The sequence below is a fragment of the Branchiostoma lanceolatum genome, chromosome 13, assembly GCF_035083965.1.
Source record: "Branchiostoma lanceolatum isolate klBraLanc5 chromosome 13, klBraLanc5.hap2, whole genome shotgun sequence".
Classification (NCBI taxonomy): domain Eukaryota; kingdom Metazoa; phylum Chordata; class Leptocardii; order Amphioxiformes; family Branchiostomatidae; genus Branchiostoma; species Branchiostoma lanceolatum.
Genome location: NC_089734.1, coordinates 18,093,971 through 18,109,730, shown reverse-complemented (window position 1 = coordinate 18,109,730; position 15,760 = coordinate 18,093,971). Strand labels below are relative to the sequence as shown.

The following is a 15,760-nucleotide window of genomic DNA, read 5'->3' as shown; positions in this document are numbered from 1 at the left end:
GTACGCAACCTGCCGGATGATGCAGGTGAACATTTATTTACCAAATCATTAATAAGCTATCAATGCCCATTGCCAGCCTGCCTTTTAAATGATATAATAGAGCATAATGTATCTTGGATAAAGCATGTTAAACTTGCTCGCTATCCTTATGACAAACTGGAAAAATCCAGCACTCTACCAACGAACAACGAAATTAAGATATACGTCTTTCGTATAATACTATGTTACATACTACGTTACGCCAAATTATAGTTTGGGCTCTACAACGTAAATGTTCATTACCTTGCCGACGTTGCTGTAACGATACCTTACTCTGAATTCCAGCAGATCAACAAAATAGCATAAATGTTCTAAAAGAATATAATTTCCCCGTGACTTACCAGCTAAAATGTAACTATTCAAGGAAAAACTTATTGTCGGTTGTCTGATTGACCAGGGTTCATTTGCCCGTGCGGCTGGCATTTGTTCCGCCGAAACTGCTACCAGACGTTTCTGAATAACGTGCCAGTCAACTGGAAAGAAGCAGACATCAAGTGCCGAGGAGTCGGCGCCAACCTGACCAGCATCGCTGACAGACAGGGAATGGAATTTCTTCACCTGCTTTTGGTCACCAACGTTGTTGTGAAGCGAATCGCTGATCCAAAACTTTTCATAGGTAAAACATGTTTTTTTTGTGTGTGTGTGCCTTCATCTAGTGTCGAAAATACTCCATTCGGTCATCAGTGCCGCTTTTCATAGAGGTCGAGATGTAGACATTTCAAGGGGTCAACATAACCATTAATGACAAATGCTTGGTCAACCAATCGCAAGGTGACTCAAAATTAGATCAATAATACAAAGAATAGATAAATGATGGAACTAATCATGATTTTATTTCCAGGTGTTGTTTCGTAGTTTATCAATGTCATCATGCATAAATGGTTATGTAATTGACGAAGTGTGTAATTATGTCGCCATGTGTTTCAAAAAGAGAGAAAAGGCTAATAGAATATAGATGTACGGTAGTACATTTGTATAATTATGTTGAGCCCAACATACTGTTGGGCGCAACATATTGTGTTCGTATGGTTTCTTTCTCCTGTCAAATCTTGTAATCGACTCAGCTCGGTCGTCCCTGCACCAACTGAGCTGAAATTTGGTTTACAGGTAGAGTGGGTAAATACCCTGGGAGTTTTTTTAATAAATTTTTCCGACATTGACCTTGAAAGTGATTTTATTGAGGTTTTTCTGACCAAAAACGTACATTATGGCCTTCTGTGCTCTGGAAATACATCCAAATGACCTGAAATTTGCTATGGTGGTACATTGAACAAATATTTAAAGAATCCCATTCGCACTTTCGGCATACGACACTTCGAAATACGATTTTAGAGGGTGTTTTGGGAAGAAGATCGGCTATTTTCCTCATATGGGTTCACTGACCTATAGGTCACATCTTTATTCATCTGGCCGGGTGGACTAATTCGGTCAGCCAATGAGAGAGCGCAGATTTATCAAGCTCAACCTGATTTGTTTAAAATATTCAATTTAATTAGGGGCACTACTGGTACAGGCACAACTTCACTACTCCCATCCTTGCGTTGTTATTGTTGTGTCCTACTGAAGTTTAAAAGTGCAATTGGGAAGGTTCAAAGCTTTTCTGGTGGTATTTTTCGGCACACACGGTGTTTTCTTATTTTAATACTGCATGGAAACAAAGATTTCCACAAGTTTGCAAGCTCGGACACTATGGTGAAACCTGACATTTTCTCGCTATGTACACTAATTTTCTACCCGTGTCTCTAAGATTGGACACCAGTGCAGTGCGCACAATAGTGCACACAAAATGTCCAAAGTTTCCCACCTTAGGAAACATCCCGTGTCGAGACGTTGACAATAATATTAACAATAACAATAGAGAGTTGTGAAGTGCATGAAAATTTACCATAATTGAGCAAGGAGGCCCTTGCTTCGAGTAATTGTTTAAAGTTTTTGGCTAAAAATGACGTAAACCTAAGAAGTTTCAACCTCTTTGCGTAAACCCGTGTTACATGTCTACACTATCGGGCCGCGGGGAAGTCTTGAATATCGGCGCTGATCGATAGCGCATTAAGAAAAATATGTGGCGTAGCGTTGTACTTAAAATATAGTATTTTCATCGCAACCACTCGCACTTGTTTATAAAAGCCGAAGATTTCCCCACACACAATTGTCTGCAACTTGTTTTGTTTGTGGTAACGTTACCAGATAGTCAGCTTGGTGGCGAAGTTTTGTTGGTCACCTTTTTGCATATATTAACAGTGTCATGCCAGCGCCATAGTGCATTATCGGTCCTACATTTACTTGAAGTAAACATAATTTATTCTTTTAATACGAAACCAACTAGGATAAATACCAAGTACATTGAATTTCAATTATTCATTCAAATACCAACATTGCAGACATACAACAAACGTTAGCCTCTATGCCACAGTCGCTTTTTGCATGGGGAGGGAAATGGGCGAAACATGTTGCATTTGCTCCCGCAAATGTTGCCTTTCTAGAGTTTAGTATTATGTTAGATTTTAATGTTAACGTTACTACTATTGTTTCTCTCATATTCATCGTTACATCATGTATGTTCAACTATTCATCTCCTCATAAATGAATATGCAATTAAGATTACTATTATCATTTTAATCGATACAAAAAGTAGGAGGTGTGAGTTGATCAAATAAATCAGTCCAGATATGCATCTTGTACTGTTCAGTACTAACCCGGTGTTTTACGCCATGAGGCAGTTTACTACACCCTCTTGAAAACAGAGCCCCTACCGCTCGATTTGTTAGCTCGCTCGCGTAGGGGCCCTGCTCTTTAGCCGCGGAAGACACGGTTCTGGCGACGTCGCTCCAAGATAGCTTCAGACAATCAGAGGGTTTGCTAAACCTCATCTAGAGCAAAAGCGCAAAGGACGCTGGGAAGCTATCAACCAACCAATACAAACATACCACCAAAAGTTTACTTTCGTTGCCCCAGGTCTCTATGATGTCTATGAAAACCGAACCTTCGTATGGACTGATGGCACCCCCCTGACATTCACGGACTGGTGAGTAGTATTTCAAACACAGATAGAAATGAAATAAGTTACATTTAAGCTACTTTTAAGTCACATAGTCTGCCTACCTGACTAGGTGCTCACGTCATGAAGTGGCCCAGTTTTTTTCCCCTTAGTACACATTTTCTGAACTACCTAGCTGAAGATCATGATTATTAGAAAAAAATACAGTAATGTATGAATGTGAATGTGTACATGCATGTGTGTTTGTGTGTGTGTGCGCGCGCGCGGGTTCGCATGTGAACAAGGATTTTACCTAGTGGCTGTTGGTGGATGGTGTTTAATATTTGTCTTACGTTCTGAATTTTTTTGTCACTCTAGCGGCTTTTCTTTGTACTGCAGCCGACAAAACGTATGGTGTTTGTATCTTCTGACCTGGTCTTGTCACAAAGGTATAATCTATTCACCCTTTCTGCTTCAGGTCACCTGTGGACATCCGGACCGGCTTCCCACAACCAGACGGCGCCAAGATCAACTTCTGCGTTGCCATAGTGATGAAGAACGTCTGGGGAAGTGACCAGTGGTACGACGTGGCCTGCGATGATCGGGACACGAGATCCTTCATCTGCAAGAGGAGGGCCGAACGGGTGACCCGTTCAGGAAATGATAACGTTTAAAGGAGTCCTAAACTCCAGAAGGCGGTGTTATTTTCCACTAGATTATGTATCAATCAATACATAACCAACCGACTTTTTACAAAATTCTGCTTGTGGTAAATTTTACAAGGTGTGTTTTTTTTAAACAATATGATACTCACTAAACCCCTGCAGACCCTACCAGTGTATTCCCTATGCGTAAACATACATTTTTTAACGTGGATATTTTCGGTGTAAATGAGGGTGGTTAAGCACGATATAAAGGCCAATTGTTAATAAGATATAAAAGAACACATAGCCAGAAGGTTTTTCTTAACCACCCTGACATTCTTTTTGTAATCTAATTTTTGTCAGGCATTGTCAGGCACATTGTAAAAAACACATAGGCTGAGGGTCACCTGGGGAATTTGGTAGAATACTGAACGTTTTGGATGCGCACGGGACTAGTGGGTACTTTATCGTATACTGGTAAAAATATTTATTTCTACTTCCTAAAATTACCATCTTTTGGAAAATAACTTCCCCCTCTGGACTTTAGGACTCCTTTAAATACATAGTGGCAAATACTAGGGTCGTTAAAAAAACTGAGGACTCATCGAGAAACAAGGGGAGTAACTCAGATTTCACCTTGAACTTCATTGAAGCATGATTCGCAACTATGTCGAAAATAGCAAGTTATAATAATAAATATAAGTGAAAAGATGGCGGCCATGTTAGATGGTATAATGTATAAATTTGGCACAAAGAAGGCGGAAAGGCCGAATGTTAACGTCCTTTATGACAAAACTAAGGAAAATATTTAGGAAAATTTGCTACTTTTGTATGTGCTCTATGTAGTTATCTTTATATGTATATATTGCGTATGCACACAGGAAGTATGAAATGCTTACGGAAACAGGAATCTACAATATCAGTATCTGAAACATAGGTTTCAGATACTGAAACGTCTGAGGCGTCACCACATTTAATAACTACCTTTGAGCATTTGAACTACTTCATCACAGGTTTATGTAAATAGTGTACTCTAGCTAGTTTGGCCGGTAATCTATAAACGACGTCACAAAGTGTTGTATTATTGTGTTGTATCGGAACAAATACTACATGTTATATCGATACTAAATTCTCACTACTAACAGTACGTATACCTACATATATTGTTAACACATGTAGGTGCTTGGATAACAACAGGCACGAGTATACAAAAAAATGGAAATGTACTTATTATTACAAGCAAATGATTACAAAACGTATCTCACACTGAGTTGAGTTTGTTGTTATATCATTTAGAATATTGGCGCTGCTTTTCGTTAGACCATTAGCACGAATTAGATAACAATAATTCAAGTGATTTGTCTCCCCAAAATGATGAGGGGGGCGAAGCTAAGTGCTCAAGCAAATGGTTAGTCCCGCGAGAGAGAGGGAGAGAGGGGGGGGGGGCAAATGGAGGGGCTGAGCGAAAAAGATAGCAGATAAAAGGTGAGAGAAAGAGAGAGAGCAATAGCGTTAGTTTCATGGATTTGTGATAGGCTGCTGAAAACTAAAATTGAGAGAGAAAGAGGAAGGAAAAGATGGGGGAGGGAGGGGGTAAGTGAGAAAGATAGCGAATAAACGTGTGTGTGTGTGTGAGTGTGTGTGTGTGTGTGTGTGTACTATGACCGATTATGTGTGGGGGAGAGAGAGAGAGAGAGAGAGAGAGAGAGAGAGAGAGAGAGAGAGAGAGAGAGAGAGAGAGAGGGGGTTAGGTTCATACATTTGTGACAGCCTGCTTAAAATTGAATTCGACAGAAAGAGGGAGAGAGAAAGAAAATTTGGAGGGAATGAGAGAAAGACAGCGCGTAAAATATGTGTGCGTGAGGGAGACTGGGCTAGATTCATAACTTTGTAACAAGCTTCTTACAATATTTGCTGTGGAAAGCTCTTGTTTTAAAGGACTACTTTTCTGACCTAGATTTAACCCCCGCACCTCACATATCAAACAAAGAGGGTTGAGAACAAAGATGATAGGTACATGGGCGGGGACCAGGTGGGAACATAAGTAGGTGATAACAGCCTCTTCAATTCTTTCCCTATTCTGGGTTTGTTGGCAGTAAGATGATGACGTCATGACAACCAACGGAAGGCTTTCCACTTAGAAATTTGCCCAGGCAGTAATGTTTTTCCAAAGTAAGGCCATGTCGATTCCATTATATGGATGTCACCCACTGGGGACCCCCCCCCCCCATACACACAACTAATGCGAGTGTGCCCAAGAAATTAAAAGTTTGGCAAAAAAAAGGTGCCTTCTTCGTGGCACTCTTGGGTTGGGCACTCTTAGAACATTAGAGGAAGGTTGAACCAATGACTGAAACACAAGAGTATTGTATTTTGTACGGTATAACGAACATCTTTTTCTTTGGAATTGTCTTTCACATTCTATGACATTAGTAACCGTTTTCGATATTTTTTTTGCAATGTATGACATATACCCGTTCCTTTTGCAGCTGCTTTGTACGATTAAAGTATGGTGGAAAACGTTTATTTGGAAACGCAAATTCATGCGCGCATGGATGTCATCCACATAATCGAATAAACATGGCCTAAAGAGAACATAGGAGACGGCTCTTGTAGCCGTTGTTATTACTTATCCTTTGAGTCCTAAAGGTTTCAGCTTTAGTATCTAGATTTAGAGTCAGTCTCTGGTGGAAGAAAGGGTTGAGTTGAGAAAGCTTTGTTTGTTTGAACCTTTGTTTATTCATGATAAGCTCAAATCGGCACGCAGGCCGCTTTTCATTGAGGTTATGAGGAAAGAGGTAAGGGTTAGATACAATTTAGCAAAGATAAACAGTCATTTGAGTCCTAATACATGTAACTCTATCAACATACACAATGTATATCATTACATATTTATGGTACAACAATATACAATTGCGACAAAATACAACATATAGTAGGGCGAAAGCTGGCTCATAGTCCGTGTCCGTTCGTTTTGTTCATTTCCGTTACTTCAAGAGTCTCTTAAAGGAAGTCAGATTCGGAGCCGTACGTGTCTTTGTCTTTTAAGTTCGGTTTGAGCGGAACTTGACCAAAGTAAGTGAAGTAAGTAAGTATTTATAGTTAAGGTCTTTGAAATGTGATTTTCTTTCTGTAGCTCTTTGTAGTAGTCATTTGTAACAAATTACCACCGGTCTAAAGCGTTCTCCTCAAATCCAAGCATCATTGCACTTTCCTGGCTGAGTTTCCCTTTATTTGTTCACCTGGGTTATTTCAAGAAAAAACTCGTCAGTGATGAAGTGTGGGTGAAAGAGGGGTTAGGCTAGACTAGCGAGTGGGTATTACTAAATTTCATTCTAAGACGCTATCCTCATTTGCAGGCTTCCCGGGCAGCGCCGGCGTTTATTCTGGAGTTTATTTAATCCACTGATTCGCGATTTTTTGGGACCGTATCTGCTTGGGGGACCGTATCTGCTGATGGGTGGGTCGTATCTGCTTTGAGCCCGAAACCACTGCAATGGGAAGTCGCTGCTCAAAGGGGCGTGAAGATTTCCCTGCGATGGTCGTGTTTATTACGGGAAGTTAGCACATCCATGCCAAATGGGGATAATTATTTTTTGATCGGCCTTTTTAGAAGCCGACCTGAAGCCGACTTCCCATGACAGCAGTTTCGGGCTCCAAGCAGATATGGTCCCCCTAGCAGATACGGTCCCCCAAGCAGGTACTTACCCGATAACTTAAAAATCGCAAATCAGCGCTCCCCCAAAAATAAACGCCAGCGCTGCCATGGAAGCCTTCAAAGGCGGCTACTTAGACACAGTGTGGAGTCGGTATGGCGTGGCGTAACGGTTAGAGTGTTGGGTCATGGGCTTGGAACCAGTAGGTTTGGGGTTCAATACTCGCCTAACCCCGAAGTTGTGCCCTCGGGGAAGGCACACATGATATACTTACCTACTGACGGTGGAGTGACGCTCACCGAGCCTCTTCGGCTAATCTGCCAAAAGTGTGCAAACAAGAAAAACATACTCGGATTTGTTCCGCCAATGTTCCAACATATGCGCATTTGCCACCAGAACCGCAATTATTTTGTAGCTCACAACAAACGTGGAGAATTTCCAGACCCATACAGTGGCGTTTGAACTACATTACTCTAAACGTCATATCCTTTGTTGTATATAATTAGTTCGGATAAAAGTTTCCGGTAGGGGATAATGTATGACGTATCATGGCGACCAAGTCTGTTATTCCATGGGGTAAAGAACGTTGTTTTAACACCTGTATTTCTCTACATTGAGTATAAAGCTTGAAGACTACCAGCCACAGCTTTGCCTACACTTCAAAGAGTTCTTCAGGTAGGTGTGCTCATCCGTGAAAACCTTAATTAGCACTTAAAAAGATTTTCAAGACCAGAGATTTACCTGGGACTTTAAAGACCGCGTCTATAGTCAAGCTGGTCTATAAAAACCGACGCAGCGCAAGGAAGGCCACAGTTGACGGCGAGATTCTGGATCGAACAGCGATCGTCTTGGACCAAGGAGCACTGACTTACTTTACATCCATTTAGGAAGGTAATTAATCTTTCTTAGCATCTAATTTTTGTCATCTGTTTCAGTATATGCATGCGTAATGCAAGAAGAAATTAAATCTGTTTATTCATGGCTTCTTTTCCGGACGAAGTTACAGGTCTAGATAGTTTGGCGGTTAGACCGATGTCCTTGTAAAGCCCCCCTCTCACTGGACCCGCGGCACACTGGCGGCGTCGCTGAGTCCTACGTGGACGTTAAGCCCCCCTCTCACTGGACCCGCGGCACGCTGGCGGCGTCGCTGCGTTCTAAACTGAATTTGTGTCACCCTTGACTTTATAATGGGAATATAATTCAAAAAGTACAAGTATGACCAAAAAAGACAACAAAACAAACAGAGCTTAACAAGATACGTTTTTTGTCGATGAAATTCGTTGAGTGCTTTGTCAATTCGATCAGCAGCAGCGACGCCGCCGGTGTTCCGTGGATGCAGTGAGAGGGGGGCTTAAGTGACGTCGGCGTCCTAAATAGCGAAATTATTCTTGCTGCTTCCAAATCTAGCGAAGAATTACTAGCTACTAACTAGACATGAACAAAGATTGAAATTCTGTCTCAGGTGTGCGGGACAACCATGCGCTGGTTTGTAGTTGCACTCTCCGTGGTGGTTCTTGTAGCACACGGGTTGGAGGGAAGCCCGGTGAAGAAGAGCGGGGGCGTCGCCGGGGTCGAGAAGTCGGAGAAGCAAAAGAAGAAGGTACGTTTGAGTCAGCGGTTTCTATCCTAGCTAGCTTTTCTTAAAGGTAACCTAAGTAAATATTAGGGCGTTGAAAGTCATATTTTCAAAATTTTTTTTTGTTGTGATTTTGATGCAAATGTGGTTATATTGCTAAGTCAATTTCATTTCACCGAACAAAATTGCTTTCCCCAGAATATTTCAGGTTTTACCCCCTGAAATCGCTTAGGGCACCTCTAACTTTGTAGATTTTCCCTCTAATTTAGCAAAACTAGACCACGTATATGATCATGATTTCCTGGGATATTATAAAACCATACAAGATATTACAATTCTCGCGGCTAGTGACTTTCCAGTCATGTGTTTTATAGTATATGGCATGGTCCATTGTGATATTAGCAATACTTTAAAAGCTCTTCCCTGTGTTTTACCGTTTTCTGAACTACCGTTCCCTCATCATTGTATGTTTCAAGCTGCTTAGTGACGTCATGGGACAACTCCGCGTGTTGGCTCCCGAGAAGAAACACGAATCCCGACAGGCCACGCTCGGAGGTACTTTACATATTGGGTTTATATTCTAGGAGTAACTTATTCTCCAAGCAGATGATTGGATTGATGGAATATTGTATCTTTTTTGACTGCCTCATTCTTTGAAATGCAATAATCTGTTCTGTTTCTTTTAACTGATTTCTTGATATGTACCATCCTATAACCTAAAGGCTACTTTAAAATGTCGGGATTATTATATTTCAGTAAATAAATGCAGTTTGATTCATATTTCGTCCCATTTCGGTCCATTTCGTTTATTCTGTACACCCGTTAGATGTGGTCATTTTATTCATTAAGAGAAAGGGCGCTGAACACTGTTCTTCAAACATTCCAGTTAAGAATGTTGATTTCTTTAGCTTTGCCGTATACATCAGTGTAAGAGGTTCAATCCATCGATTATGGTGTGAGGGGTTGCACTTGTCATTTCGGATGGTGATGTAAACTTAAGCCTTTAATTTGCAACCGTGTATCGAGGAGCTTCAGACGTAAGTCTCAGGCGTCAAACGTAAAAGAACCCCCTCAGTACTTGGCTGAAAATGCGGGCGAAAAAAAAGCATCATACTTCACGTTAGTCGAAGATGACTAGTAACGTTACTGCATTACTTTTTCAGCAGCTGACTGTGCCTACGAGTGCGAGACGACCTTTTCCTACTACTCCAGCTGTATCCCAGAGAACTGGGTGTGCGACGGAATGGAGGACTGTACCACTGGGGAGGACGAGTCACACTGCGGGGAAAGTAAGCACAACTTTTCATTCATTTCCAACAGTCATTCTTGCCTGGGTGCCATTAGCCTGGAAACCATACCATCGGCGGCTCCCCGATATCTCTACGGCGCTGTGAGTGACCCCCGCCCGCCCAGAGAGCTTAGCCCGCTCGTGGTGTTGGTTTAAGGCCTTGGATTAAATTACATCGCCGTCTACGGTGGCGGCGAAACAACGATGGCTACGAAACTCTATATGGCTAAGCAAACGATCCGACGGAAATGGGTCAATATAGCAGACTGAGTCCGGTAAAACACAGCTAAGCCGACCCGTAGAGACTGGTGACCAGGCCAGGGTGCCATCCGCCGTACTAACCGCTGGCTCAATATTTAGCAAGCGAGAAAATAGAGACAGCAGTTGCTACGGAAGATGGCACCCAGGCTAACATTAATCTGCGTTCTACAACGTTTTTTTTAGGTCATGTGATCTCCGAACCTTACGAAGGCTGAGTAGAGACGACCAAAATTCGGCAAACATGTCTTTGTTGCGTTCGAATACAATTTAGCTCTGTTTTGCAGGTTATCGTGCATTGCGTCCAGAAATCTAGACCAATATACTTGGAATACAGTTCAGCTCTGTTTCGTGATTAATTCTCAATTACGCGTAGCTAGGAATTTTGGTTGACATAACACAACTTTGAATATACTTGCAAAAATGCATCTTAATCACATGGTCGCGCATATCTTGTCTTATTCTGGTGTGTTCAGTAGTGTCTACCTTAAAAAATGAGATGTGTACCAGAGGTATGACGCATAACAAACATCGAAAACACTTCAGACTTTTTGTTTGCTTGTTCACAGGTGAACTGATCCCTGAATTTGTGCCCTACACCACCTACCCCCCTCCCATCCTGGGCGGGCCGGACACCATCTATCCGGGACCAGGTATATATTTAGTACAAACACAAACAATTCTGCAAGTTATGGATGGTCGATCTTTGCAGAAGATGATGTGAATTAGAATGTCCAGACTTGCGGTTACTGAGAAACAGCCCTTCAAACTGGTTATTTATTTGTTTGTTTGCTTAAACCTTTGTTTGTTCATAGAAAGCTCAAGTTGGCCTGGTACTCTAGTTGTATGGGGTGAACTTTCTTTCTCAAAACTCTGGTCTATGGTACAACAGGACAAAAAGAAGTATCGCCATCCTCTTTTTCTTTTGCATTAATGTATTCTCATGTTGTCTCATGGATATCTGTTAATCCACGCTCGGTTACTTTTTTTCTTTAGTCTGCCCTGCCCCTGAGTAACGTTAAATCTGGCTTGATCAATGTATTTTTCGTTCCAAGACTACGTTCCGGAGGATTGCAACTTCTACTGCCCGAACGACGCTTACAACTTCTGCATTCCGGAGTCCTGGCATTGTGACGGATATCCGGATTGTTACGACAGCAGTGATGAACAGCACTGCGAGAGGGGTAATTAAAACGGTTACTCAAGAGTGTTTTTTTTTGCAAATAGAAATGTTGTAAACGAATTCTAACACAACACAGAACAACACAACACAGCACAACACAACACAACACAGCACAACACAACACAACACAGCACAATACAACACAACACATCACAACACAATAGAACACAATACAACACAGTACAGTTAATTGAAAATACGTGTGTGTTACAGTTCTCTAACTAGTATAGTTCTAATAACCTGAACAATTTCAGCCAACGGTTTAGTAGACGACTGAACCTATATAAATAATGATAATGATAATGTTTTTTTATTGGTCAGAAATTATCTGCAATGGCAGCCTTACTAGCGTTGAATTGATGCAGGTTTTTGTATACACAACAAATACATATTTTTGTTCCACACTTGTGGAACTGTCGCAAGTGTCTGGGCGCCACCAGGTGACCTCAATACGACCTTCCCAACCGAAGTCAGGTACCCATTAACACCTGGGTGCAGTGAGGAAAGTCGTGTAAAGTGCCTTTCCCAAGGGCACAAGATCGGTGACATGACAGGATTGGAACCCGGGACCTCTTGGTCCTGAGCCGAGAGCTCTGCCGTTGCGCCACACGACCCCACTACCATATATTTAGCATCTTGAATTAAAATGGATGAATTGTTCATATTTATCTCTATTTCTCAACACAGATGACCCTCCTGGATTACCTCACTACCCCATACCACCAACCGCACATCCATATGGTAGGTCTACATTTTTTATTGACTTCGTCGAGACATGATTTATCCGAGTGTGTACACGTGTGTTTCTGTACAAAATGTTTCATATTGATTATGATACCCATGACTGTCGTTGCTATGGTATACAGAAGGTTCAGAATGATTGGTGTATTTTTGCGTTTCGGCGCATGCGCGCCGGAACGCATTGTCCTGGCTTTTACCTTCAAGCAAGGACCAGGGAAGCTTGGTTCAACACTGTGTCGCACACAATAAGACCTTATATGGCAATACGTTCTCAAATCCTTGTATAGCCGTTGCCTTATATGGCAAGAGAGCACGAAAAGGCAGGCACGCTAGATTTGCATGTGACACAGGACGGCGACCGCATGTGACTGCTACAACTGTTCGGAAATATCATTGCATTGTGGTTTCGGACTTTGATATCCTGAAAAATGACCATATTACATCTATTCCACAAGATTGCAGAAGAAAAAAAATGATTTCGTCAAGAAAACGACCAAAAATCGGCATAAATGATACCATATAGTGACGTTATAGCATCACGTCCAGAGCTAGTTACGTACCGCAGCTTGGCCGATCTGGCAACGTGATGCACTTCGGACCCAGAAGATCCGGGTTCGTGTCCGTGCATGGATTTTTTTTTCTTTTTAGATATTGAATATCAAAAATATATATTGATATTATATTAATCTATCAATATCATATTTATGAATATCATTTTTTTTCATTAATAAATAAAGAAATATTTTATATTTGTTATTTTTAAATATTCATTTAATATATACAAGGCCTTTGTCTTATGAACAGGACTTCATAGATTCCAAACCCGGCATTCGAATTTTTCTGTTCATTGTAATGGAAAATACCGTGCAGCGGCTCCTATGCGCGGTAAGATGATTCTTGCAAAACACTCGCCACTAAACTTCTATCCCCGATGTAAACAGAGGCTCTTGATGTTGTTTGCAAAACAGCGATTCTTTGTTACAGTAGCAAATGCTCCATTGTTCAGTATCGACTTCATTCAGACAACATGGACGTGGAAAGTGGCGCCCCTCGGCACAAAACTATGGGAATTTTCATGAATTTTAGCAAAATTACCCAGGAAAATAAGGAAGAAATGTTGTAAATGCGGAAACCAGAATAATACGGATGAGGTAGCTGTTGATTTGTTTGACATTTGGTAGTCATTTTAGATAGAACCTTAGCTGTTATGAACTTCTATTTCACTTAATTACCATAGTGCTGATGATTCAATTGTGCTTTTTCAAATTTTATGTTTTATTGCGTGCCATGTACATAATTACATTGATAGCTTTTATAATGAGCCTATTATACATTTTACAAATAAGTACAAGTTGTAGGCCAAGACCAGCTTTTTCAAAAGCACTTAAGTTAAGTGACGTAACTTCAAAATTGCTTTCCCCAATCTGCCTTTCTCTATTAAGACAGTACTCATTTCCCAAAATGACAATTTTTCTTATAGACTGAACAGCCCTTGAGTGACTTCCTCTGGCAGATTTTACTTCAAGTAAAGGGAAAAGACAATTCACACTTATAAACGTAGCCGAAACGCCAGCTTTTTTAAAAGCTCTTGTTTTGTTTATTTCAGTTAATCACAACTTGAAAGGAGAGGTCAATACATTTACAATTTGTCCTCCCAAACATTTAATACAACATTGCAATACGTAACAAAATCAACTATATGTTTCAATGATATGATATGATATCAGACGGGTGACCAGTTCGCTTAAGCCTCCGTCACAAATAAGAAATTCAGCTCGGCCGACGTGTTGGCGAGCTTCAAATGTGCATTTTCGGCCGAATTACAGCCGGCGCCCTGTCGATTTCTAGGCTTCGGGCGATTTTTAGAAATCAAAGTTGATCCAAATATTGGCCTTTTACAAGGTTAGTCGATTCTGACTTCGTCCATGTCCAAGGGATGGTACCATCTTATGGGGGATTTTTAGTTTTTAGTGTTCGGCGGACGTCATCCGAGATTTTCATTGGAAAATACGGTCGACACTCGTGCGATTTTGAAATTCGGCGAGCTACGGGCGATCGACAAAGTCGGCCGATGCTCGCATGAATTGTGACGCCGGTTTAGTGACAAGTCAAGGGGTGTATGTGTGACTGAACACTGAAGTCTTAGATCTGAGGGAAATTAGCCCACATCTTCTTCGAAAGTACGATACTTATCATCATATCTCTTTATGTTATGTTGTCTAAGTGTACTATCCGGACAACTGCACGTTTCTGTGCGACAACGACATGAACGGATACTGCATTCCGGACTACTGGGAGTGTGACGGCTATCCGGATTGTCGTGACGGAAGCGACGAGTTCAATTGTGAAGGATCCGGAGGTCAGTCTAAACTCAAGCGACTCCAGCCTCCGGACTAGCGTTTATTGTCCCCTTTATTCATTCACTTGTTCTTTTCATTGAATGAATGAATCTGAATGAATGAATGAATGAATGAATGAATGAGTTTATTGCACAACAATTGCATCAGTGACAATTATGTATGGCAATTTACAGACAAAATGATAGGTAACAATCTAGTTCTATATAGGAATATTTCTAGTCACTGTAAGACTATATCCTGTGTGATCTACGGCAATTGCAACATGAAACTAATGCAGACATAGAGTTGCTTGCTTCTAGGCTAATTGTATCGGTAATAATGTACAGCAATTTACAGATAACGTAGGTAACAATCTAGTTCTATTTAAGAATATTTCTGATTACTATAAAGCTACATCAAGTGCAATCTACGGTAAATACTTCATGGAACTATAGCCAATATGGACATTGTGTTTCGCATTTCTAGGCTGATTTGCGACTTAATTGGAGAGGATTTTCTAGAGATTTCTTTTCGGGGGTAAATTGGGTCATTTTCCGAAAGTACCTATGTACCTGTATACCTGTGAATGTTACTTGCCCAAAAATTCATTACAGCGAAGTATTGATATTCAATTTTGAAAGGAAACACGGATGGCTTTCCATATTGTGTGTAATATAACTAACAGGAACTCCCAACCAACTTCAATCTCGACCATATCAATTCAACTGTAGGGTTACGGGTGAATCTGACTGTTTGTTGACATGGCATATGTACGACGCTTGGCTCTAAGTATGCAATAAATCACATGCACTTAAAGTCTTGCGTTGTTTCAGTATTCTTACGTTCTGTAACTGTTTGTACACTGTAGGACACCACACCGTTTGCGATCCGATGGATTTCCTGGGACCAGTAACAGGTAAGAACTGAATATGTCGCCAGAGTACAGTAGAGATCTGTCTTGTTAACTTGCCGACGGTTTATATCAAATTTCTCAACTCAAGTGCTTTACTACTGTCACTCAATTTTGAGATATTTTTGAGAGATTTGTCTTGTTCACAC

The 15,760-nt window shown here is 41.1% G+C and overlaps 2 protein-coding genes across 2 annotated transcripts; both read left to right on the top strand.

Moving 5' to 3' along the window:
- The first annotated feature begins 439 nt into the window (after positions 1 to 439).
- LOC136447758 (alpha-N-acetylgalactosamine-specific lectin-like) lies at positions 440 to 3,690 on the top strand. Its single transcript, XM_066446801.1, has 3 exons — positions 440 to 655; positions 2,995 to 3,064; positions 3,495 to 3,690. Exons 1-3 carry the CDS (start codon positions 583 to 585, stop codon positions 3,688 to 3,690), a joined length of 339 nt encoding a protein of 112 aa, XP_066302898.1. The 5' UTR covers positions 440 to 582.
- A 4,453-nt stretch (positions 3,691 to 8,143) lies between these two features.
- On the top strand, positions 8,144 to 15,628 carry LOC136447757 (low-density lipoprotein receptor-like). The gene is made up of 9 exons (XM_066446800.1): positions 8,144 to 8,207; positions 8,779 to 8,916; positions 9,369 to 9,447; positions 10,056 to 10,181; positions 11,008 to 11,091; positions 11,494 to 11,622; positions 12,309 to 12,362; positions 14,587 to 14,721; positions 15,570 to 15,628. The coding sequence occupies exons 2-9, from the start codon at positions 8,794 to 8,796 to the stop codon at positions 15,626 to 15,628; spliced, it is 789 nt and encodes a 262-aa protein (XP_066302897.1). The 5' UTR covers positions 8,144 to 8,207; positions 8,779 to 8,793.
- Positions 15,629 to 15,760: the final 132 nt, after the last annotated feature.